The sequence below is a fragment of the Pogoniulus pusillus genome, chromosome 19 (genome assembly GCF_015220805.1).
Source record: "Pogoniulus pusillus isolate bPogPus1 chromosome 19, bPogPus1.pri, whole genome shotgun sequence".
Classification (NCBI taxonomy): Eukaryota; Metazoa; Chordata; class Aves; order Piciformes; family Lybiidae; genus Pogoniulus; species Pogoniulus pusillus.
In genome coordinates, this window is record NC_087282.1 from 22,407,841 (window position 1) to 22,433,390 (window position 25,550).

General features: G+C 48.3%; 1 protein-coding gene across 4 annotated transcripts in view; it reads left to right on the forward strand.

Moving 5' to 3' along the window:
- Window positions 1–1,961: 1,961 nt before the first annotated feature.
- GABRA3 (gamma-aminobutyric acid type A receptor subunit alpha3) overlaps window positions 1,962–25,550 on the forward strand; it is a 91,851-nt gene continuing 68,262 nt past the window's right edge. For 2 of the 4 annotated variants that reach the window (XM_064159609.1, XM_064159612.1), the window contains exons 1-3: window positions 4,949–4,966; window positions 11,216–11,335; window positions 16,887–17,008. In XM_064159609.1, coding sequence (XP_064015679.1) covers window positions 4,950–4,966; window positions 11,216–11,335; window positions 16,887–17,008 — 259 coding nt within the window. In that variant the 5' untranslated portion in view covers window position 4,949. Of the gene's footprint in view, window positions 2,029–4,948; window positions 4,967–9,461; window positions 9,539–11,215; window positions 11,336–16,886; window positions 17,009–25,550 lie in introns of those variants that run through there. The other 2 variants (XM_064159610.1, XM_064159611.1) reach the window with 2 other exon arrangements.

Consider the following 25,550-nt stretch of genomic DNA (forward strand, 5'->3'; position numbering starts at 1 on the left):
GCCAACCTGTGTTGCTCACAGGGGTCTTCCTTAGCTGACCATGCTTTGAGTAGGAGGTTGGACTAGATGATCTCCTGAAATCTCTTCCAGTGTGAATTTTCCTATGATCCTATGTTTTGCCCTAGATGCTGAGATCAGCAAGAAACCTTTTCTACTGGCATGCACACACAGCTGTCTTCTTGAATCATCATTTAGATTATGGAAGGAGGAATTCAATGCAGAAACAGAGTTTTTAAGATAGGAACAGCCCCACATGTGTACTGGTTGCTATCATCCATGTACAAACAGTCTGAAGACAATTAAAATGTTTTCTGTCCACATAAAATCTCAAAAGTTAAGGTCCTTGCAGCTCAAGAAAAGACTTTTTAGAATTCAGAAAATAATAACTTGAAAGCTTGGTTGGTGATGGTCCAAATTTGTTTGATGCTTCAAATTCATCCAGTTCTCCACTGTTTGGATGTGGTGTTGAGGGCTGAAGTTACCTTGATTACATACAGTCTGTGGTAGACAAAAAGTTCCTGTGTGAAGACCAAGTGTTGCAGTAATGCTAAGGACCCTTCTTCATCTGGTCTAAGACATGTTGGATTTGATTTGAAGCTCAGCTATTTCTCAAGAAGTTTGTCTTCAGATATTGTGAGGCCCATCAGGTCTTGCCTATGACCTCCATCCAGCAGAAGCAAGCAGAGCTGTACTGGCATTTGAACTGCTTCTAAAGGCTGTGCTTAGACCATGGCAAGCTGAAATTTGGCTTTGAAAGAGAGCCTACCTTCTACTGTCCAGAAGCAAGTCATGATGAATACTCCTGTCTCACCAACAGCAGGATGGTTGTGGTCTGCAGGAATAACGTAGAACAGTGATTGCCCCTGAGTTTCCCCTGGAATGAAGGACTGGGTCATTTCTGATACCAAAATGCAGAGAGGTGACATTTAAACTGGATTTAATAACATATGTCCTGAGGCCCTTTGCCCTGAAGACTGTCTGTGTATGTGTGTGTGTGTGTGTTAAGTATTTCAAGCCAAGAATGTTTTAGAGGAATTCTGGGGTGATCAGCTGTGCATAACAACATAGTATAGCTGTGACTCTTTCTCCCTGCACCCTCAGTGATGGAGGTATAGCTTTGTACCTTGGAGTCACATCTGCAGCTGAGCCCTGCGGTGTGTGTTCAACAAAGAGAGCTCTGCAGGGACAATATATTTTGAGAGCAACTTACTGTCAGATTTTTCCTTCCCAGCTTCACTGTGATGTGGCTCTGCAAAACCTCCAAAGCCCAGACAGCCCTGTCCAGCACATCTCCTATCACCCTTCCTCTGGGGCTCCCGCACTGCCACGCTAAGCCTGTCCTTGTTTTTACTGTCTACTCCTTGCTGCGTTTTAACCTCTCTTCCTCATTCCTCTTTCTCCGCACTTGTTCCTGTCTGAGTGCCGGTTTATGGGGGCATAAACCACGGAAATTGCAAGTTCTGGGCCAAAGTTGCCTGCCCCGCCGGCAGCCTCGGATTTCGGCCAGGCCTTGCAACGAGGAGGCAGGTTGGCAGGAGCTGAGGCGAAGCACAGCCCTGAGAGTCCTGCCCACCTCCCTGCAGAGCGCCAGCGCCTCGGGGAGCACTCCCCCTTCAACAGGTAGACACTGGGAGCAGGCAGCCAGCTCCGCTCACCCTCCTGCGCCGAAGGGTTGGTGGGGGCTGTCGCCGTGCTGCCAGGCCGGGCATTAACGGCGGGCCTCGGGGTATCTCTTGCGCTGGTGGCCCCAACCTGGCACCCATCGCCGCCGCCCGTGCTGCGGGGAGGACAGCTCCGCACAAAGCGGGTGGGTAAACCCTCCTCCGGGGCGCGGGCTGGAGGAGGAGGAAGGCGGGAGGATGCTGCTTTCTTCCCTCCCTTTCTCCCTCCCTCTCTCCCTCCCTCTCCCTCGCCGCGGCCGGAGGAGCGCGCAGGCGGCGGCTGGCAGCCCCGGTGCGGCGGGCTCGGGGGTGCGGAGCGCTGCGGAGCGGGCTCCGGCCGGGCCCCGCTGGGGCAGCCGGCGCGACGGTGAGTGCGGGCGGGGCGCGGCGGCGGTTCCTGTCCCGGCTCCCCTGGTCTCCCCTCTCCGCTTCGCGAATTCTCGGCGACCACGCCGAGAGGGGAATAAACCACCCTACCGGCGCTTAGAGGTGCGGGGGCAGTGCGGGACCCCCGGCTGGGCACGGGACTGCCCGGTGCTGCGCTGGCTATTGTCTGCGAGCTGGTGAACAATGGGGGAAACAGTGGCCCCGCGGGAAAAGGAGGCTCTGCCCTGCTCGCATCGCCAGCGCAGAAAGCTCGGGATGCCGGCCCCGGGGTCGGAACATCTCCACTCCCGCAGCAACTCCGGAGCATGTTGCTCCGGAGCATAGTGGCTGCCCGAGCCGCGCCAGGGACTCCCCCACTGGGGACCCCCGGGCTGCTGCCCTCCTGCCTGGTGCTGCCGGCTAGAGAACAGAGAGCTCCTGTAAGTGGCTTCCATGGAAAAAATATCTGGATGAGGATAATAGTGAGCCACGTCCTTATAAGCAGGCGGTGAATGCACGGGAAGGGCTGAGCAGGCAGAACAGAACAGTGTAGTATAGCAAAGTCAAATTTCCCCCTGACTCCTGCAGCCAGGCCTAATGGACACTGATGCTGTGTAGGGGTGGGGAGGAAAGGGGCAAGAGAAAGTTTTGGAGGCTGCAGTCATCTGAGGCTGATATGGGAGGAAAGAGAAATGAGCTTCAGATCTTTTCTCCTTCCCCCGAGTTGCTAGAACTGAGATATGGATCGTTAAAAAGGAGTAGCATAATGCAATGAAGCATTAGGCAGTATCCACTGCAACACTTACCCATTGTTCCTCGCTTTGCCTTCTGCTAGAACGATTCTCATCTAGACAAGTATAATTGAACAAATAGTTCATTTCCCTGGCCAATTGCATCTGTAGCCCTTCCCATGAATCTGCTGCTGACTGGCTGCAAACATAACAGCATCTTCAGGCAGCAACAGAGAACTGGGACCTTCTGGTGAGACTCTCACTGTGTGGGCTAGCTGGCAAAAGCAGCTTGTGTGGCTGCTCACCTGAGTTGTTCTGACAGTAGCAGCACAGCAGGTTTGCTCCCTCACATCTTGGTCCTTTTAGCTTCCTTGTGGGGAGTATGAAGAAGAAGAATAACAGGTGGTGAGACAGGTCCAATCTGCAACCAGAAGATGCTATGTGCGGTTCAGGCAAGTCTTCTTTCTGTAGTCCATCTCTCAACTTTCTATTTACTCTAAAGGATAAGGGGTTTCAGGCTGTTCTGAGGTGGTGATGTTTTGGTGGGGTTTTCCAGCCTGCCCTTCAGCCTGTACCTGTGGTGGCTGGATGCCCTGCAGCATGGATGCACACACACTCAGCGAGGCATGAGCATGCAAACCTAGCACTCCTGCCCTTTTCTGATAGAGCTCTAAGCAGCTGGAGGGGTTGCAGCTGCACCTCTTGGCACATGCCTGGCTGGAGGCTGCGTCCTTATTCCCTGGAATCTCCTCTTGGTTTGCATCGTGCAGCAGAGTTCAGCACATGAGTATGCACAGATGCATTGTCTGCACTGTGCGAGACGCACTCAGCACTGCCAGGTTGCTGCTTTTTCTCTTCTGGAGCTTCTTATCACAAGTCTGCACCATGCAGCTTTCCTCCTTCTGTTTCTCTTTTCCTCTCTCCTTTGTAGACTGCCACCTGTCTCACTTCACTGTCAGCTTTTCCTTCATCCTTTTCCGATTAGTTGTTTCTTGCACCTCAATTTCTGTTCTCCTTAAGTCGACCATGTCCTCCTCAGCCCACTCCTCTTACCCCTGGAGAAGCAGCCCAACCCCTCATCTCAGCAGGAGTATTCCTGCCAACTGTTTACAAAAAGTAGCACAATACCCGGGCTGAATGCTGACATAATTACATACCTAGCCAGAGAGTGTAGTAAATAATCCTGCCTTTCAAGCTTTCGCCCAGTGGTGAGTCTTTTGCCATCTCCTTTGCCTGTAGGCTAAGTGTTTTATACTTGGCTTGCATTTACTTGTACTCTGGAAATACTAAGTCAGCACAGTCACTGCACAGATACATGGCATCAAAGTGGGTGCATGGTGATACCTTGTACCATAGACACTTAATGTGCTGGTGTAAATCATGTGTCTGAATATGCACCATACAGCTTAGACAGTTGTGCTTGGCAAGTGTGAGGGCTGTCAGGGGAGGAACAATTGCTGAGATGTGGATATTGTTCCACCAGTGGAGGAAAGATGGCTGTAGGGTGAAGGTCAAGAGCGCTAGCAAAAAACGCAGGGCTTGGCTGGCCGTGTTTTGCATTGGTGATGGTGCTGGTTTTCCAAGGATTTATGCTGATGCAGGCTGTGTGTATTGTGGAGTTGTATTTCCAGTTGTGCTTGTGAGCTTGAGTCTGTCTGCAGTTGCTTTGGTTGTGAGTCAGTCTGTCTGCAGTTGCAGCAGCTGTGAATCAGTGTCTGCCTGTAATTATGTGGGTGAATCAGTGTTGGCTTTTTACACTTTACCTGGCAAATGGTTTCCTGTAGCAGTTGTGGACGTGAATCACTCTACAGGGCCTCTGGATAGGTTTCTGAGTGAAGAGATGCAGTGCTGGGATAAACTTCATTTTTATGAGGAAAAATTGTTAAGCTTCTGCTCGTTTTGCAAAATTAAAGCTGGGTTGAGAGTTGGGCATAGAGCTTGTTTCTCTGGTGCTGGCTTTCTACAGAAGAGATCCACTTTAAGGTTTGCTCTCAAGATTTCCATGTTGGTCTGAACCTTTAATTTCTTTGCCTCTCGCCTCTGATTCTGAGTGTCCTCTTCTGGCACCTCTTGCAGAGCTGCAGCCGATGCGTTCGGTAACCATCACGTGTTCCTCGTACCTTATGCGCGTAGCAGATTCATAGGAAGGTTGTTTATGGCTTGTGCAGCCTGTGCGTGTGAGAATGAGCCCATGTGCCTCTCTGGTAGGTAAGCATAAATATTTTCCTGCTTGTGAGTTGCAGACTATGTGGTTCTGCTGTGTGCCTCTTGCTGTGAGCTAGTGCTTTTCCTGTAAGTAGATGGTAAACAGCAAGTTTGATTCTGGTAGGCAGAGGTACTGCTGCCTGTTTCTTGTTCTCCAGTTCCTGTAAAACAGCTGTAGTAACTTCTGGCCTTCAGCAGCATCTGTACAGCACAAAGCAGTGCTAAACTGAAATGCTAGTTAGAGAAATCTGGGCTATCTCAGGAGGCAGAAGTAGAGCACTCCCCTTGGTCCAGGCTGGCAAACTGAGCTTTTCCGTGTTCTGGCTGGGGCAGGTGGAGTGCAGTGCTGGTAGGGCTGTAGAGCTCCCAGTATATGTTGGCTTGGATGTCTCTGCCTGAGTTGTGTTGCGTACACCTGCATCTGAGCTCGTTTCAGAACAAAGGGATGCAAACAGCCAGCAGGATAATGGTTTTGTGAAATGCTACCATGTCTTACTCCATCATTTATGGGCCTCCAGATGAATCATATTGGCTCATTACTGCCCCTGCCCTCAAATTAAAAGAGAGTTCTTTTTCCAAGGGGCCCTCCTTTTTAGCTGAAGTGATTGAGAACTACAGCAAAATCTCTCCAACGGGGATACAGGGCAGCATGTGCATCACCTGCATTTATTGCTACTGCTGCACTGAGTGCTTGCTGGCTTCCCATCTCTGCAGAGACAGCTTAGAGCTTTACCTTGAAGAAACACAGGCTGATGTACTCACAGAGGATCAAGGGCAGTTGGGCAGAGCACAACTCATGTATTTTTCAAGGCACTGGAGAATCTATCCTACTATTTGGGACCTGTTTTGCAGAGGCTCCAGTGCAAAGAGAACGAGCTGTAAGGAGTAAATATGCAGGTGTTGTGAGGTCACCTATAATGCTGTGGTTGATTGTGCTACTGTGCAGGTAGGTGGATGTACTTGGCACCCACCAGGTCAAGATCACCCTCTTCTGCCTACATGGAAGTGCTTGTATCTGTACTCTGCTTTCCAGCTGGCTTCCCAGCAGCAGCTTCTCATTGCACACCCTCCCTGAAATACCTGATTTAGCAAAGATGTAGAGCAGCCTGCCAGTCCTGGGTTCTGGGGGCTGAGTGGGAGCTGTAAGTGCTCAGCACTCCTTCAGCTGATGTCACTGGTGTAGATGCATGGCATGTGGGCATACTGACCTGATGACACTGCAGGTACATAGCATCTCTGGGTGCAGTGATGGGGCAAATATGTCTTTTGATCTGCTTTATGGATATCACCTGCATGATGAGACTACAGCTATGTAAATCAAATTGTTCCTGTGGCTGTGCATGTTCCAAGGAAGCAGTAATTTGGGAGAGATACTGATGTGACTCTCAGAAATGTACCCAAGTGGGTTGGTGGGCCTCTTCTGTCTTCATTCCCTCTCTGGTACTTGCAGTCCCCCCCCTCTAGGCTGATACTTCTTTTGCAAGCTTACCTTTCAGTTGCCACCTCCAGAGCTCTATCTGTCTTTCTCTTGTCAGCAGTAAGCCTGTACTAATCACTCTTTCCTGGGAAAGCATTTCAGAATGTTTAGTGGTTTCTGGAATAAAGACTTCAGAAAAGATGGGGCTCAGTATAGCAAGTCAGGAGATACCCAATGTTAACATGGTTACTAGGGTACCGTTCTGCTGTGGAAGGTACCAGCTCTTTCTTGGTTCCCAAACCCAGGTCAGTAGGAGCAGAGGCTGGGGGAAGGCTGTCTTGAAGAGGGGGGGGAAGGGAGCTTTGCCAATTGCTCATTCCATAAAGACACATAAACAGGAAAGCTATGTTTCTCAGGAGTGGTGTTGTGCTGTGACGTTCCAGAGGCTGGACAGACTGCCCGTGTTGGAGAAGAGTGGGTATGTCTGTGATGCCATTAGGTATGTCATTACAAGGAGACCTGCCAAACTCCAGGGTGCACAGAACTGAAAACTTCAAGTATTGCTGGATTCCAGCTGCAAAGTCTTAGTAGGGCTCCTTAGAAAATCTGCATTTGATTCAGCTGTGGAGGTTACCAGCAACTGCAGAGTTAGTGATGAATGCATGTGCTAACTGTGCCATTAAGAAATGAGCAATGGCCAGATGGAGGGAGGAAGTGCAGAGCTGCTTTGTGCACATACTATCCCTGTAGGCTCCATCTTGCACAGGCATAGACAAGAGCCAGAAGCTATAAGGTTATGCTCCTTAACCTTTGTGAAACAGGATCACTCTAAGGAGTTGTACCACTCATTTCTCAGCTTAGAAATATTTGCTTGCTACTTTTTTTCTTCTTGGGTACTATGAAGTTTCGTTTCAGAGAGATCTAGTAAGAGATTTTTTTTTCTTCTTTGAGACTATTACCATCCAATTAACATTCCTAAAGCTTCACTCATTACAAGTAGTTAAATTCGTGCTGTCTGCATCCTCCCTCCCCTTCCCAGAGCATCAGAGATCCCTGTAGGTATTCAGATCAAGACGACTGGTTCAGAGCATTTCTGAGTGGGAAGTGACAGCTAAATAGCATCTTGTTTAAACACCTTCTGCAAGGACAGCACCAGTTCAGGCTGGAGGAGCCCAGTGTTACTTTTCCTGAGGCACACTCGTGGGAGTTTCCATTCCTTTCCTTTGCTCAGATGGTTCTGTGCACTGAGGGATCCCTTTCTGGCAGCTTTGCCGTAAGCAGTAACTGCTTTAAGGCAGGCAGAACTCTGCAATAATGACTCTTTGGTGCTACAATCTGAGGAGATCAGTTAATGGGCTGTTGAAACCAGGACTGGCTTTGCAGACCTGCCAGGCCAGAAAACTCTTACTAGAGAGGCTGTGTGGCCAGCAGCTTTTGGGTGTATAAAACACTCACACCAGCTGAGATTTTGCATGTCTGCGTTGTTGATGCTGGGGTTGGATTAACAAGAGCTCCAAGAAAGGGGAGAGTTGATGATGAGACCTGTTGTGCTATGAGGACCACACGAGATTCTGGCTATGGGAAGCTTTGGAAGATTGCTTAAACTGTACAAAGGTGAAGCCTCCTCTGCAAAAGCCTCCTTCCATCCTCCAGAGAAGTGTTTCCTGCCTAGCAGTAGGGCAATGAGTATCAGTGCTGGCAGGGGGTCGTTTCTTCTGCTGCTCCCCCAGCACCACCTGGCCAGCCTTGGCTCAATGTCACAAGGCTACAGAGGTTCATCACCCTATGTTAATCAGAAATGTCAACCACAGTGCTCAGGACTGTGTCTGCTTCTCAGTTTATCTCTAAGTGTAAAGGAACCAAAGAACAAGGGAAATGCCACCCACAATCTCCTACTCAGCTCTCTGGCAAAAACACCAAACAAGAAGCAAAGGAAAAGGGTAGAAACCCTTGCCAACCTATTGTCTGAGCTGCAATCTTCTTTCTGAGTCCATAAGTGCAGCTGTAGCAAACCAACCATCCATATACTCTCATGCCTCATTTTGGGGTCATTCCATGTGCTAGCAAACTGAGCCATGGCAGGCAAAGTAATCATTTGGGCAAGTAGTGAAAGCAGATTTTTCTCCCAGGGCAGGTATATTGAACTGGTTCTGATGCTTAAAATGAGACTTCAGCACATATTTAACTTTATTCAGGCAGCCCTATTGTCCTTGGGTAGCACCTTCCTCAGCAGAACTAGCTGAAGTAGAAAATTAGCCCTTTGTCTCCACACAATATTAAAGGAAAACTTTATCGAGGGAGCTGGGTGGAAATGCAGTTGTTTAGAGCTTCTTGGCACAGACAGGCACGCCAGATCCACGCCTACATGAAAGCTGTAAGTGCTTCTGGCTTTTGTCACTGTTCCCCACCCTATGTCTTTCTGAATTACCTTGCTGTCCCATTTTCTGGTCTTTTTTTTTTCTTAAGCTGCTCTGTCTCACCTTTGGTGCATAATTTCTCCAGCCCATGACCTCACCAAATTTCATCAAGATTGCCCAAAATTTACTAGAGGTGTCAGAACAGTTCCTGCAGAGCCAGAAGGCATCTGCTGCAAAACCAGAAGCTCCTCATAGGTTTGTTTTTTTTTTTGGTGGATATGCCTGGACAAAACCTGCCAGCAGTGCAAATTCTGCCAGACAAACCATTTATTGAAATCAGCAGTTAAAGGTATTGATTTCAATGAAATTTTTCAGTGGTGGTTTGGGGAGGGAAGAGAGAAACCAGCAATGCTTTTGGCTAGTGTTTGAAATCGCCTTAGGGGAGGAAAAAAAATAAATCAATTAAATACTATTGTATAATCTGCAAGTTTAAGTGAAATGAAAAGGAGAAGTTGAAAGGAAATCTGTTGAGGAGCTGCTAATTGAAGGAGTGTTGAATTTGCCTTGTAAGAAACATCAACATTTTAGCTGTCTTTGTTGTGATTTGGAATGAGTCTCCTCTAACTGTTGGAATTTCCCACAGAACAGATGTTCAGCCTCTTAGTTTGTGCTTCATCAACAAATACATGAATTTCCAAGACTGTGTCCCTTCTCAGCTGGAGGGTGTCAGGAGCCAGAGGAGCCATCCTGAGCCAGGGCCTGTCTCACCAGAGGTGTAGGTTGTGCCCATGCCAGCCTCCGGTAAGCTTGTGCTTGTTTGGTGTGAAGGCTGTGCCTCCCTAGCTAGCATCCTTGATTAAATAAGGCCCAAGCACACCAGCAAGTGCTCACATGCCCAAAAAAAAATCCATGTGCTGATATTTGCAAGGATTTTAAGTGACTGGTGAAGATAAAGGTATGTAAGGCACTGCTAGGGTCCAACAGTTCTGGATTTTGAGTAGCGTGTGTCTGCCATTGGTGAGTAGCTTGCCAGAACGAAAGCTAAAGTGGGTGGATAAGGATTTGTAGTGTCTGGTTCCCTACCTTCTGCCTGCTTGGCACCTCCTAGAGCTGTACTGAGCTGAACAGCAAGGATTAGGCACAGTACCTAGGAAGACTGTAGGGCTGAACTGTTGTGGGACAATCAATAGCTGAGTGCAGAAGTGTGATGTCACACATGACCCAGACTGGCCTCGTGTCCCTTCTCTTCCAGCCATCTCATTGCTGCACATACATGATATATAGGATCTCGAGGTACTTTCATCCCTTTCAGCTGAGCTCCCTGCTCTCTCTGCATGGGATTTCTGTTGGGAGTTCTCATCTCCCAGCTCTGTGTGTACAGAAACCCCCTGGTGACAGTCTGCCCCTCCATTGGCTGAGAAATGCTGTTCAGGTGGTAGGATTTGGCTTTCAACCTAGCATCTCCTTCAGCACTGGAAGGAGATTCCTGAGGCTCTGCAGCACTGGTACCTATTGAGTGGAGAAATATGGAGAGCAGATTTGGCTGGCAACAACATCTTGCTCTGGATTCTGCAAGATGGGGATGGGGTAGAGAGGGGTTTCTGTGCCTTTGGGGTGCTCACACAGGCTGGCTACACCTAGCTGCTGTGGTGCTGAGCTTTATCTGGGCTAAAATTCTGTGTGTGACAGACGTGAGGTGTTGTGCTGGGGAGACGTCACAGCAAGCTGTATTTATCCAGGCTGTTGCTTGGCAGTGCTGTTCCAAGGTGCATCAACATAATGAGATACATAAAAAGGAAAGGCAGTTAAAAGTGTAATAACATCACAATAAAAGTGAAAGTGAGCATTAATGAAAAACCTGAGCACGCTAAGTGCAGTACAGCTGAACACTCCCACTACCTTGGACCTCAATGCCCAAAGTTAATAATCATTTCTGTCAGTGTCATTACTAGAATTAAATGAGGACCTAACTGTCCAGAAAAAGAGGTTTGGAAAAAATGGGTCTTGAGACTTTGGAAGTGGTTCTGCTGTGTGGAAGTCCCCCAGGAGGCACAGGTAGCAGGGGAGCTGGCAACTTCTGCAAGGGGTGGGTAGTGACTGAGTACAGGTGTGGAGAAGGAAGCAATAATAGGTGGAAGAAGAAGCAGCAGTGTGGTCATTTTGGAAGTGGAGCTGTGTACCTGATGCAAGTTGCTCAAGCACCTAGGGAGCTATGGGATGTGCAGTGAAGATGGGGTGAGAGTTTGTGTGTGTATATATGTGCTTGGTTCTGACCCCATGCTGTGACTTCCCCAGCACCCAAGGTGCTGCAGGCAATGCTGCTGCCTTCAGTTCCTGAGGGTGTCTCTAGGACTTCAAATATGGAGCCCAGAAATACTGACTGCTGGCTAACACAGATGAACTGCTGCACGAAGCTTTCCTCCTAGTAAATAAAATCTCTTTTCTCTTCTCTCCTTCTCCTTTTGTCCACCCTGGCAGGTTTTGGAGGCTTGTTTGCCAGTCTCCACGTGCTGACGCCATGGCGCTAAGGCTCCCAGGAATGAGGTCGCTCACTCTCATTAGCCTAGTCCTGGTTTTGGCTCTCCCTGCTGATGCTGGGTAAGGTGGTGAATGCTGAAGCTGTTGACTAAGGCTTCAGTCCTCTTGCTGTGCTTAAATATCCTGGGGTCAGGACCTGTGTGAAGTGGCCCAGGGTAAAACCCTAAAAAGCTCTGCTGCATTTGACCCTTCCCTCATCCCATTCCCATGCCTTTCACTTGGGGACTGTTCAGTCCCCCTTGGCTGGGCTGACTGACTGCATTAGCATTATTTGAGATGCTCTCACTAAGGACAGTTGTCAGCATTTTTTTGCAACAAAACCAATTTTCAGATTTGGCCTCTGCACAATTCGCTCTGTACAAGGGCTCGGCTTAGATGAATTTTTACCTAGAAGAGAGACTCCTCCCTGTTAATTTTTTAATGCTCTTTGAAAGAAAAGAAAATGGAGCTGCTTCAGTTGCTGGCTGTTTATAGAGTAATGACCCATGAGCAGCACACCTGATCTGCTGCAGCACAGAGGAAAGTCTGGCCAGCCTTGGCTGGGAATGCTGCTCACTCTCTCCCTGGGCATGCAGGCTCCAGTTGCCCTAGTACATAGACCTCCCACCAGCCTCATTCTCCCATCCTCTGTGAGCTGTTGGGAGAAGACAAAAGCCTGTTACTCCATGACAGGATCTTCGGCCCTCCCCAGCATCCCACTGGAGCCTCAGCTGAGGCTCGGTGATCTGGGAGAGATGTTCAAGAAAGGGAGGCAAAGACCCCCTCTCAAAACAGCCTGCCAGCTGTGGGGAGGGGGGAGCTGGAGAAATGCAAATAATACATGGCTTGTATAAAAAAATTGAGCAAAGCTTTTGGAGTGCTAGGTACAGGTTCTGAAATGCTGTCTACTGACTTACAAGTCCAGCAGCAATCAAGGATCTTCATGCATGAAAAATATCAGTACTGCTACTCCTCCTTCACTCACACACCTCTATGGGTGCCACCACTTGCCCAGCTGCAGGCTGCTACCCTGCCCTGCCCAGGTCACTTCAGCTGCTTGGATCTAGCCTGTGTAAGCAAATGCATCCCAAGCATGCCTTGACATGTAGATGCTGACCCTCCGTGGATATGTGGCTGCCTATCCCATCCTGCCTGCCCAGGCACAGGCAGCCCCAGGTGCCAGCCTCTTGCCATTGGGGCTGAGTTCCCATCCCTTGCTGGCTGGGGAGGGCTGTCAGCAGTTCCTACAGCCCTGTCTCTGCCTTCCCTACCACTGCCCTTTTGCTTCCTATTACATATTGGCTGCTGCTGCTGCTCCCTTGCTGCCTGCCATGTGGGTGTCACTCTGGTCCATGGCAGGGTGCTTCCTGAATTGCATGGAGGGGACTCTTGTTTGAGGTTAGCATGCCATGTGGCAGTCAGCTCTCCAGAGAGAGCGTGCACAGGGACAAGTGACGAGGTAATGACTTTTCCTCAAGCCTATCCTAATTAAATTTGCTGCAAACCTCTGTCTTCCCTGCCTAAAGGCTTTTAATTATTTTTATAAACCATGATCCCTAAGCCTCCTCACAGTTCCTTAGAGTTCTTCACTGGGGCTTTAAGAGAGAGAAGGGTGTAAAACAGGTCTCACTTATAAAGGGCAGCTTTAGCTTTATGTTAGGGTTAAGGGAGCCAGCCCAGACGTCAGCCGGTCTGGGCAACTGGCTCAAATGACATGCCAAGCAGAGGTGCTACTGACTCTCCTCTGCCTGCACCTTTCCCTCTCCTTGCCTGCACTGCTCTTTTCCAGGTACCTCCTGTGTGAACTCCATGCTGTTCACACTGAAGTCAAACCCTGAAATGTCAGGCTAAGTAAAACATCTTTGAAATTTGTAAACTCATTCTTCCCATCCCTGCTGAGCCTCCACCAGGAGCTCCTTCACAAAAATCTGTCCTCTCACTAGGGGCAGTTTTTAAAGATAGCTTATGAAGCATTAATGAATGAGCTTTCAAAAGTTATAGGTGGCTATACAGCCATCAGCAGACACTGGTAGAGATTGCTTTTAACTATAACACCTATTGAAAGCCAGGACAATTGGAATCTCACTAATTACAGCAGGCATTTGTTAAACCCATCGAAATTCCACTTACTTGCAGGATGTTCAGCTATTTCAACTATTTCAAGTCCAGGTGAAAAGCCAAACCCAGTGTTTCAATTCAAATGGGAGGTCTTGAAGGCTGTGATGCAGTTCATAGTATCAGCATCCAGTTCTGGTGTCCCCAGCATAAGGACACAGAGCTATTGGAGCAAGTCCGGAGGAGGGCCACAAAGATGATCTAAGGGTTGAGGGAGCTGCGGTTGCTCAGTCTAGAGAAGAGAAGACTCCAGGGGGACCTTTTTCCTGCCTTCCAATGCCTGAAGGGATCCTACAAGAGGGCTGGAGAGGAACTTTTCATAAAGGTGCCTAGTAACAGAACAAGAGGGAATAGTTTTAAGCCAAGGGAGAGTAGGTTTAAACTGGATCTTAGGAAGTTCTTCAGTACGAGGATGGTTAGACAGTGGAATAAGTTGCACAAAGAGGTTATTGATCCCTCCTCCATGGAGGTGTTTAAGGCCAGGATGGATGAGACCTTGACCAGATGAGTTTATTTGAGAGGCTTCCCTGCCCATGGCTGGGAGGTTGAAGCAGATGATCTCTAGGGATTCTTGCAGCCTAAGCCATTCTGTGATTCTTGGTGTTTCAGATCTGGCAGGTTACAGTCAGGCTGGGATGGGTGTTTACCCAACCTCACCTCACTGACCCCATTCCCTATGGGAATTGCAGTTTAAGACCTTTTTCTTGGGCTCACACCTTTGCTGGGCTCTGGAGGCTGACTTTCCTGGCTCAAGCCACATTTCCAATGGTAGCAGCTATTGGTTTGCTAAAAAACAGAGGCCAAGTGGTCTTGTGAGAGGTGGGATCAGATCTCTGGAGAAGCAAACATCGAGCATTTAAAATGCAGTTTCCCAGAGAGTTCGGTCATTGACAGCAATGCAAATTAATGTCAAATTTGCCCCAGATGGATTATTGCAATTAGCTGCAGCACAGTGAAAGGTGTTGATGCAGCCTGACTCTAAAAAAATACCCAGACTCTGCTCTCAGTTTTTCCTCTTTTGCTAGAAAATACATTTGCTCTCCTTTTATCTATCAGAAGCTGAGTTTTCTGTTCAGAGAACATTTTAATAGAAAATTCTAAGCCAGCTCTGCTACTTGTCACCTTTATCACCCTTCATGGAGCTTGCACAAATGGAACAGTAGTGCCAAGGGTAACTAGTCTAACCAGAGGAGATGCAACAGGATTAAGCCTTGAAATCCTTAAATGATATTTTTCTTTCTGTTGGTTGGTGGTTGTTGGGTTTCTTTCCCCTACAATTACTTTCTGATGCATGCTTCAACCAGTGGCTGCACACCTCAACTGGAGCAAGACAAAATGAAGCTAGGAAAGAGAAGGAAAGTGGCAGAAGTTAAATAGCTTGCAGTTGTTTGAGTTGCAGGTAGCAGCAATTTAGGGGCTTCACTTCACAGTATCACAGTATCACCAAGGTTGGAAGAGACCTCATAGATCATCAAGTCCAACCCTTTACCACAGAGCTCAAGGCCAGACCATGGCACCAAGTGCCACGTCCAATCCTGCCTTGAGCAGCTCCAGGGACAGCGACTCCACCACCTCCCCAGGCAGCCCATTCCAGTGTCCAATGACTCTCTCAGTGAAGAACTTTCTCCTCACCTCGAGCCTAAATTTCCCCTGGCATAGCTTGAGGCTGTGTCCTCTTGTTCTGGTGCTGGCCACCTGAGAGAAGAGAGCAACCTCCTCCTGACTACAACCTCCCCTCAGCTTTGGAGAGTGGGAGCACGTTTTAGGGGGCCATAGGTGCCCTTCCTACTAATTACACCCACATCTTGCACCACCAGTGTCTCTCATGGTCTTCATCTGGGCAATGCTCCCCAGTCATTTGTCTCTCCAACTGGTGGCACAGGACTGATTTGCCAGTCAGGGCTGCCCCCTGAGGTGTTCCTGTGCCACAACCGAGGATCCCTCTGCTCCAGCAGCCTGTTCTGCCCTTTCCTGGCTGGGAGTCCTCAGCCATCCTAATGCCTGTCTGTGACTCTTAATCTTTTGGTTTTTTTGCCTCATTGGTGACCTCATTTGTGTCTCTTTTATTTCCATCTTCCTTGCAATCTCTGCATCTCTATAAATTTTCCTTTTGGTTTTCTGTTACTTAATCTTCTGCCTTTCCATTTGTTTTGCTACTACCAACTATTTCTGCTGGGGAAAGCTGTGCTTGGAGCCACAGCACCAGTACTCTGTGGTGTTTGAAATCTCTTCTACAGACAGCCAGTTTCAGAAGGATTTGCAGGCTCCTTTTCTGTTGATTGAAAGGGAGATGCAAAATGCAAATCTATTATTTGAGCCCCTTGGGCTTGCAAAACTGCATTGAAGATTTTGTTTGGTAAGATGAGCTTTGTTTGAGAAATTTACTATTTATTTTATTCCACCTGGGGCAGAAAACACCCCTAGGAAATAGTCTAATTTGGGGGCTCACAGGCTTCTTGTGCTGAGCAGAGATAGGGACGTGAGGACTCATTTGATTTTATAAACAGGGAAAGTTCAACAAACCCCAGAAATGGTTCACAAAGAGTTTTAATGATGGGCTCAGGCTTCATACTGCATTCCTACTTTTCTGCTTCTTCCTAGGAGCAGAGAACTTGGAAATAGCTTGATATGGTAAATAACTGGCATCAATTCTTCCCTGCTGCCTGTAAGGAGATACTGGCACTCGAGTAACTGTTTACTGTTCAGATGCCCTGTCCTAGGGGAAGATGAGGGATGCTTGGGCAGGGGAAGGCTCCCTGAGAAAACAGGGCTCCTAAACCAGTACCCAAAGTGCTGCTGGCCCTGAGCATGCAAAGGTGGGGAAGGGGAAATAGGGATGCCACAGCCTCCATGGTGAGGGCTGCAGTGATTACAAGGGAGAGCACAGGAGGGTCCACCTCGACATGAGATGCTTCTTTACGTGAGGGTGATGGGACACTGGAGCAGGCTGCCCAGAGAGGTCGTGGAGTCTCCTTCTCTGGAGATTTTTAGAACCTGCCTGGATGTGTTCCTGTGTGGCCTGCCCGAGGTGATCCTGCTCTGGCAGGGGGGTTGGACTAAATGATCTCTGGAGGTCCCTTCCAATCACTAACATTCAGCGATTCTGAAGTGGCAGAGGCCAGAGGGAAGTTGATTTGAGATGCTCTCTAGTCCTTGCAGTCCATCATCACCTTATCAACAGGCATGCACCATCCAGCAGTTCAAGTCATGGGATCATAGAATCAGTTAGGGTTGGAAGGGACCACAAGGATCATCTCGTTCCAACTGCCCTGCCATGGGTAGGGACACTTCACACTAGATCAGGCTGTCTAGAGCCTCATCCAGCCTGGCCTTAAACACCTCCAGGGATGGGGCTCCAACACCTCCCTGGGCAACCCATTCCAGGCTTTCACCACCCTCAAGGTGGAGAACTTCTTGGAGCATGAACCGACGTTCCTTCTTCCCAGTAACTGTTTGGGGCACGTACAGAGCAGATTTCTTTTCTGATGACCTTTCCTCTTTCTTCCCTGCACGCCAGGCTTTCTCAGAAGCATGTTTCAGACGTTGTTGATGACAGCAAAGACAACATCACCATTTTCACCCGCATCCTGGACAGGCTGTTGGATGGATACGACAACCGTCTGAGACCTGGACTTGGAGGTCAGTTGGATGGATGGATGGATGGATGATGTTTTCCACAGCTGTGTAGCTTTAGAAATGAGAGGCTGCTCAGACAACTTTTGAGTATGTCTAGTGCTGTCAGAAGGAGAGTCTAGTTCTGTGCCAGAGTCAGTCTGTTGCTGGTTTCCCCCTTTTGAGGCTGTGCTGTGTTGATGCTTGATGTTTTGTGAGATGAGAGGCACGTGTAGAAAGGCGGCGGTGGTGTTCTGTGACATTACATGGATGGGCCTGTAGATGGAGCAAATAGGATCAAACCTCTTTCTGCTACTTTTACAGGCATTGCCTTTGCAGAAATGGTGATGCACCAGTTCGCAGGACCTTCAGCTTGTTGCTTGTTGGTGTTGCTTTTCAGTTAGGAGGCTTTCTTACAGAGCCTCTATCTTGACACCTTCTCAGTTATTTCCTGTGTAGCTGTCAACTGGCACGTTTTATTCTCGTGCTGATCTGGGCACCAGGCAGTCAGCCAGGCTCTGCTGGCTCTTGAGCTGCTTTTAACACCAGTGCCATTATAGCTTCTGCTGCTGAGTTTCTCTCCAAGCACACACAGATGTTTAAAGTGCTTTGGAAAGCAAAGCCATGGCAGTCACCTTGCCTGATAATGCTTACAGCATACGGTTAGCATGACGTAAGCAGGCAGAAGCAGTGAGGAAATGTGTGGGGAAGACAGATGTGACCTTTCTTGCTGAGATGAGAAAGACTTGGGCCTGTGTGGCTTCCAGGTGTATTGTTGCCAAGGGACGTTGCTGTGGCAGATATTATCCTTCTCAGGTGCCAGCAGTTGTGTGCCACATTGGCCACCGAGGTGATGTCCTTGCGCTGCTCTGGGCAACCCTGCCTGCTGCAAAGGATTGCTGCTAGGCCACGTGATTCACACCCAAAGATGAAGTTACCTTGTGCTCCCCCATCCCTGCAGGTCCTGATGCCAAGGGAGGTTGGTAATGAGCTTTCCTGAGCTCTTGTATGCTGATAGGGCCCCTGGTGATACTGTGTTAGCCTGGATTGCACTCCCCATTACTCGAAGCAGCCTCTTCCCAGCCTCTTGTCCACAGAGACCATGCAAAATCTGGGGAAGGAGGTTTTCCTCCAATATCTCACCTCTGATGGGCTGCCATGCTTCAGGACCCAGGCACAGAAGGAAGGGGTGTCTGTTCAAGCCATCCATCAGTTTTATTGCTTTTGTTGCTTGTTTCTTTCCCCCAGGATTAACTGTGGTCCCACTAATAGCTTGGCTTCCTCAAATTAATTTAACTGAAACAAGTTCTGAAAGGGGACCAAGGGGGCATTGATGTTCACTGTATGCTTGGTTGCAGACAACCCTTTGCAAAGTATTAACAGGAAGACTCCCAGGAGTCTCTTGCTGGGGAAGTTAAAACCTTTCTTGGAACATCTTTGCTCCGTTGCTTTAGATCTTTTAATAACGTGCTTAACATAATAAATTGCCTTTATCCAAATCAGATGTTGCATGCTTAAAGACTGCTTTCACCTCCAGTTTTCCCCTCATGGAGCACTTATGTGTACCTAGGTGGGAGATTTTGACAAAGGCTACAGGTTTTGGGGTCTCTTGTCTGGCAATGAGTTGTCATCAGTGCCTGTGTTCGTGTATGGGGCAGGCTGATGAGCCAGGCTTTCCCCACTTTTAGCTGGACCTGTTTTCCTCAAGACTGGCCTTTTATTCCTTGGAGGTCTGTTAGAGCTGCTCTCAGGAAGAACATTAGAGAGGAAGACCTTTCCCAGTGCCACCAGTGGCCAGAGAAACAGAAATGGTCCTGCTGCAGACTCCAGACATAGCAGTTAATGATTAGCAAGAGATGGGCTCCTGCTCTCCAGGGATATGCGAGATGTGCGAGAGGCATCACTTTGCTTCAGATCAGCAGCTGTGTTGCAGAGTGGTTCAGTGACTTATAAGGTACATTGGTTTTCCTGTGAGGTAGCACTGGGCAATCCTGTAGCCCTAGTACTGACTCCAGTTCCCTGAGGAATATCTTCCACTTGCTTTTCTGAAGATGTCAGGCAAGAACATCCATTAGCACCATGTCAAGCCTGCTTCAGTCTCTGTGGAAAGGACAGACAGGGCAGTATTGTGCCCATGCAGAGACTAATGGAAAGATGGGAGGCCATAGCCAGGTGGGGTCAGTCTCTTCTGCCAGGCAACCAGCAACAGAACAAGGGAACACAGTCTCAAGTTGTACCAGAGGAGGTCTAGGCTGGATGTTAGGAGGAAGTTCTTGTCGGAGAGAGTGATTTGCCATAGGAATGGGCTGCCCAGAGAGGTGGTGGAGTCACCATCCCTGGAGGTGTTGAAGCAAAGCCTGAATGAGGCACTTAGTGCCATGGTCTAGTTGATTGGCTAGGGCTGGGTGCTAGGTTGGACTGGATGAGTTTGGAGGTCTCTTCCAACCTGGTTGATTCTGTGATTCTATGGACTGAATTGTGGGTAACTGAGAAAGCAGGACGTGCAAGCTTCCTTCTTGGCCTTGGTTTTCATGCTCTGTAGACAGGTCCTCTCAAAAACACTAGGCAGGGATTTGAAGGGCTGAGCAAGGAGCAGGGCCACAGCACCTCCTGGGCTGCTAGGTGCTGCTTGTGCCTTTCTCAGTGCCTGGTGCACCAGGAAGTGAGCAATGTTTGTTTAGGCTTGAGGAGAAGAGCCTGTGTAAGCAACAGAGTGTTGATGTGGTGACTTCTCCCCTCAAGATAGCCTCTTTGTATTTATTTTCTTATCCCCTCTGTCTTCACCATCTGCTGCCACCCACTCTAATAGCTCCCATGCCAGAGCTCCTCTTCCTACCAGGATGCTGCAGACACAAACTGAAGCAGAGCAGTGCTCAGGCTGTCAGGAGTGCCCAGCACTGCAGAGCCAGGCTCCAGGCAGGAGTGGTCCTGTGCTCTGATGCTGCTCTTGCCCTTGAAAGGTGGCTTAGGACATCCTCTCCAGCATTCTTGATGGCAAGTAGAGATTTGTGAGTGTACTCTAGACTAGCTTAGAAGGGGGTAGGGAACCCTTCTTCTACAACAATGCCTTCTAGCACTGGGGATGTTACCACTGGTGTCAGAACGGAGTGCTCCATGGCTGAAGGAGTTTTGTTCCAGTCTCTGCTAGGTGAGCTGGGGCTGGCTTGCTCTAGGGTTCCAGATTAATCCTTTTTTTGGCCACATGACCACTGAAATACAGTCTGGGCTTAAGGAAGAGGTAACTGCATAAGCAGATCATGTCATAGAATTCAGAGTGGGGAGGAGGGAAAGACACTATCAGCAGATAAAGCTTGTTTCCCAGGGGAAAACACAGGGCAGGTGGATTAAGTCAGAAGAGGAGCAGAAATGGACCCCAAAGGGATGGAGACATCTGTTGTCATGGCCAACCTTATGGGATAAGAAAATCTCCCACTGAGAGAACTTATATGGACGATGCTTCGTCTCCACTCCTGGTCTGGAGCTGTACAATCATGCAGAACCTCTGCACAGCCCCACAAGGGCTGCTGTGAGGGGCATCTATTTATAGTTCTGAAATTCTCTTTGTGGGAGCTTGCTGCAGAGCTGGCATGTCTCAGTTTTGAACCTGGAGCTTGCCTTTCTTGCACGAGTGGGAGAGGAGATGTGGCTAGGAGAAAGAGGTAGAACTGACTGAAAAACAGAGAGACATAGACACAAAAAGAAGAGATGCTCAAGGAGTGGGATGTGAGTAGTGAGACCATGAGTGATCCTCCAAGAATAAATGATGCACAAAAATACCCATATGTCCCTGTGTTGCTTGCTGTGAGGAGTGACTGAAGTCCTGCAACACTTACAAAGGCTGTGTAATGCCCAGCACAGTTGCCACGAGAGGAAATGGGGTGGCTGGGTTGTTTGAGTTTCAGCGATGGTCCCTGTGCAGCTGTACCTTCTGCAGCCTTATTTCCTAACTGATTAAGTTTGGGTCTATATCATAGAATCAACCAGGTTGGAAGAGACCTCCAAGATCATCCAGTCCAACCTACTACCCAGCCCTGTCCAGTCATCTAGACCATGGCACTAAATGCCTCAATTTTCCTGCAACCAAAACACAACATTCTTGTAAATGCCTGGGGAGAGGCAGGAGGGCAGGTTTCCAGACTTGCCTCAGCTCTTGTCTTCTGTACATCCCTGGGAATAGTTTCAACATGCTTTGCTAGTACAAAGCTATTGGAAAGCAATAGCTGCTCAGGGAGGAGGCACTGGGGGTCTTTCAGTAGCTGTTATCAAAAGAGGGTAGCAGCCAAAGAGTGCTTCATAGGGGCTTGAGTGTGTCTGAGGTGGTATTTGGTGCATGGATGAGGGTATCTGGAGCAGTGGTAGACAAAATCTCTGTATTGAATGGTCAGGGGAAACTTTCACTCCAGAAAACTGTTGGCTTTTTCTCAGGGGTTGCATCAAGGAAGAGAAGGAAAGGGTAGGCTGTTGATTTTTCTAAAAGATGGGCTGTAAACCTTCTAGAGAAGCTAGCTTCACCAATTGCACTTCAAAATGGATTTGTACCATGTTAAAAGCAGCTCAGCTGGGATCGATTGCTGTTTGCCCTCCTGGACGCTGCATCACTTACAAAGTAACTCTCAGTATTGCCTTGAAGCTTTCCCCATGTGTCTCTGGAGTTCCTAAATGGCAGCCTTGGCCCTGCTGAGGGAGCAGTCCAGCTGGTAAGCATCCTGTCAGTCTGTGTCTGCACAATGTGCTTCTGGACAGGTGAGGGTTGGGAGCCTGCTGAAGTTTTCAGAGTATAGGGTTTACTGGGACCATCAAACACAGGCAACTGGATTAAAGCAATGCAGTTCCCTTGGCACAACAGGACATTTGGCCCCATTGTCTTCCTCTTCCTTGGGGACAGTGCATGGTGCCCATTCCTTGTCTTCAGGTTTGGCAGCACGTGGGTCCTGTCCAGGCAGAAGAGGAGGTCCAGTTTGTGCCTTTGTAACTGAGTGTATCTGGAGAGTGAAAGCAACCCAGTCTCATGGCATCCTGCTCTTCCTCATCTCCACTGGTCTGCTCTTTATGGCCTGGTGCCAGCATCTCCCTGCCCACGCTGGGCTTGGCACACACAGGCCCTTGGACTCAGACAGCATCTCCTCTGCTGCTTGCAAGAGGAATCAAATAATGGATGGCTGATGTGGATACCTTCAATCTGGTCTTAATCTGCCCTGCTGATGGTTTTGGTGTGTAGCCACCTTCATAGGCTGATGTATTCCCTTTGTTCTTTTGAAGCACACCTCGATTGGAGTTTTTCTTGCCTCTTCCTTCTGCAGTGCACTGTGTTTTCCTGCTTTTTAAATGATGCTCTAGTTTTTCAGGATGGCTTCTGAGCAAGTGAAAAACATCTGTATCCCTTTCTTGCCACCTGTGCTGCACTGATGCAGGTGCTGATGGCCAGGAGGTTTTTGGGTTAGGCTCAGAGTGGCTCCTTTACTTAAGCTGAGACGTTCTCATGAGTTGCTTGGTGTATTACACCTCACTGCATCTGTCATTTTGTCTTGACCTCCAGCAAGCAAGGGCTTGTCTGTTATTGTGTGAGCATTAAGGCAGAATAATTACATTCTAGAACTTCCTCTCTTGAGAGTGCAGTGTTCTTCAAGCTTAAACAGTAAGGGTTTACCTGCCCAACAAGATCAAGGAAGAAAGCTGTTTGCTGTGAGAGGAACCTATACTAGTAATAGAGATTGTTGAATTGCCCAGATCAAAGTGTAGAGAACTTTTGTAGCCCAAAATCTGGACAAAGTGTTGAAAGTGTCATTCTCTTTTGTGGGTAGGCTGCAAATCACTGGGAAAGAGACCATCACAGCTCCTCTGGATGCGTGTGAAGTCTTAGCATGCAGCAGATGTTTGGTGATGGACAGATGGGTGAGTTCTTGGTCCAATGTCAGAAGAATCAGGCACTGCCTGTTGCTGTGGGGACACCTGAGTGGCGCTGGCAGAGCTCTGATGCAGGGTGTCCCACTCCCCATTGCAGAAGTGGTCCCCAGGTGTCCAGGGAGGCCAGACCTTGAGCTCTTCTGCTGCTTTTTCACCTGTGTGTGATGAAATTGCCTGAAGCTTGTGACAAACATTATCTACATCTACTGTTTGTGCAAGAGAGACATTAGATGACAAACCCAGTGGTCCTTTGTGGTTTACGATTTCCAGGGTTTCGGAACTGTGCTTAATCTGTTTTTTCTGCCTTGATGTTCCTTCCCTCCCAACTTCTCATCTCTTCTCTCTGATCTGACATCATGCCTTGTATCAGTTACTCTAGGGAGGAATTTGATCCTTTCTTAGAAAAAATATCTGTGTCTTACCTCAGATTTTTGTCTGAGATTCCTTGATGAGTTTTAATTTGAAGCTGAGACGTTGCCTGGAACAGTGCTTTTTGGGTTTGTTTCTATTTACCTTCCTGGGCAACAGGGACCCTGCTGTGTCTCATCCAACTTCTGAAGTTAAGATTTATGAACAAAATTTTTACAAGTTTGTCTCCCCCTCGGGAGCAGCTCTCCAAAGGCAGTTTTGCCATGGGTTTGCACAGCCCTGGTGCTCTCCTCTCTCATGCACAAATCCCAGTTGTGCTGCTATTTAAGCCCACAGCGTACAGAGAGAGGGAGCTCTGTGTGAAAAGGCATGCACACATCAGAAGGCAAGTGAGGAATATGGGCTTGACAGCTATGCCTAAGGGTGAAAGTCTTCTCTTAAATAAGTTATGAATTTGCTTAGGGCAACAAGCCTGTATCAAAGCTTCAGGGATATCACAAACACTCCAGAGGGGCCAGAAACCCATTGTGAAAAGAGATTCATAGCTTTTGGTGTGAAACGGCACCTGGGCTTCGGGTCAGCACTGGGCCCTCTGGGGGCATCTTGCAGCTGTCTGTGCCCCTTCTGTGCCATGGGAGGAAGCAAACCACTACAGCAGGTAGTGCTTCACCTTGCCCAGCCCTCCCCATGGGGCAGTCATGTGGCCAAAGTCACCACTCACCAGCAGTGAGGCTGTCCTTGGGCTGCACATTGCAGGGCTCTCCATTAAGGCCACAACAAGCCCCGAGGGATTTGGAAGGGGAGGTGTTTCCAGTGCTACTTTGGATGCCTTTTTGAGATGGTGCCTTCATTTGAGGCATGTGGTTCCAGGGAGGAGTCTGCCCCAAGCTGCTAACCCCCCCATTTATCCACACATGTAGGCAAGAGGATTTTTGCCAAAGGATGAGGAATGTTTCTAAGGAAGTGAATACATTTTTACCCCAGCAATTTGTACAGGAGAAACATCTCAGAGATTTAGTGCTAGATCAGACACCTGCAGTGAACCAGTGCAGGCGTTAGGCAGCTGATCCCTGCCCGAGGGGATGTTGGAGAAGGGCTGAAGCTATTTGTTTATAATGACTTTGGAAGGGGGGAGCTGATGTTTAAGCATGTTGAACATGTGCTAGATGGTTTTAAGAACGTTAGTGGATGATGTTAGAGATGGCTATAAACTGCTTGCAAGGATGTCTTTATTGATCTGCAGGACTATGGCAGCTACTCACTCATTAGAATTTACATTCATTTAGTCCTGGGTAAAGGATTTATAACTTGTCTGTGATATGGATTGTGACTTAAGGGTATTTTTGCTTTACTTTAATAGATATTACAGAGTTTAAAAGCAACTCTAATTGGTGTATTCTGGGAAGCTGATGGTGAAACAATTGGTCAAATATCGAGGAAAGAGCAGCTATTTTCTTCATGGAGCTAGAGGATACAATGTTTGCAGCAGTTTGTGCACCTATGCAGAGGCACCGATTATGTCTGATGAGGCAAAGTCATTGTTGGTGGTGAGTTTCAGCACAGTTCCACCTGGAAGGAGCAATCAAATCTCATCCCTCTGTGGTGGGAGGATTAATGCTGCTGATCAGGCCTCTTAGGTTGTTGATGGTGGTTCATTTATTTAGAAGTTACTGCTTGATTAGGTACAGATATTGGAGTGTTCATGAGGCCTTGGAAAGATGCATGGGGCTTTAGGGAGTGAGTTGCTGCAGAGACTATGAGGTTAAACCTTCCAGGATCCCTTAACCAAATACTGCTAAAAGTCAGGGTGAAATTCTCACCCTGCTGCAGTAAATGGCAAAACTCTCACTGAGTTTTAGTGGGGCAGGAATTTTGGGTAATGATTTTTTTACTGGGTTTGTGTCTGTATGTGCTAACCTGCAGCTTACTTTAAAAATCTGCCTCTGAAGGTCACAAAGATAATGTTTATTTAAAAAAGAAGGCTTGGTGGAGTACCAACAATTACTTGCAGACAGTATAGCTGAGGGAGAGTTTTTAATCTGCAGGTTGTATGGCAAGAAAAGGACACCCCAGTCACTTTACCTTCTGGAAGAGTACAATTCAAATCAGAAGAATGAGAACAACAGGCATGGGAAAAGCTCTTTTTAATTCCCCACCCCCAAACTTGTTCGAAAATCCTATTGATGACAAAGTTCAGACTGAATCAGTAGATAGAATGATTCATGACTGGAGCAGAAGAAATTGTGTCTGAAAATCCAAGACACTATTTCAACCTTGCAAAAGTAATTTCAGATAC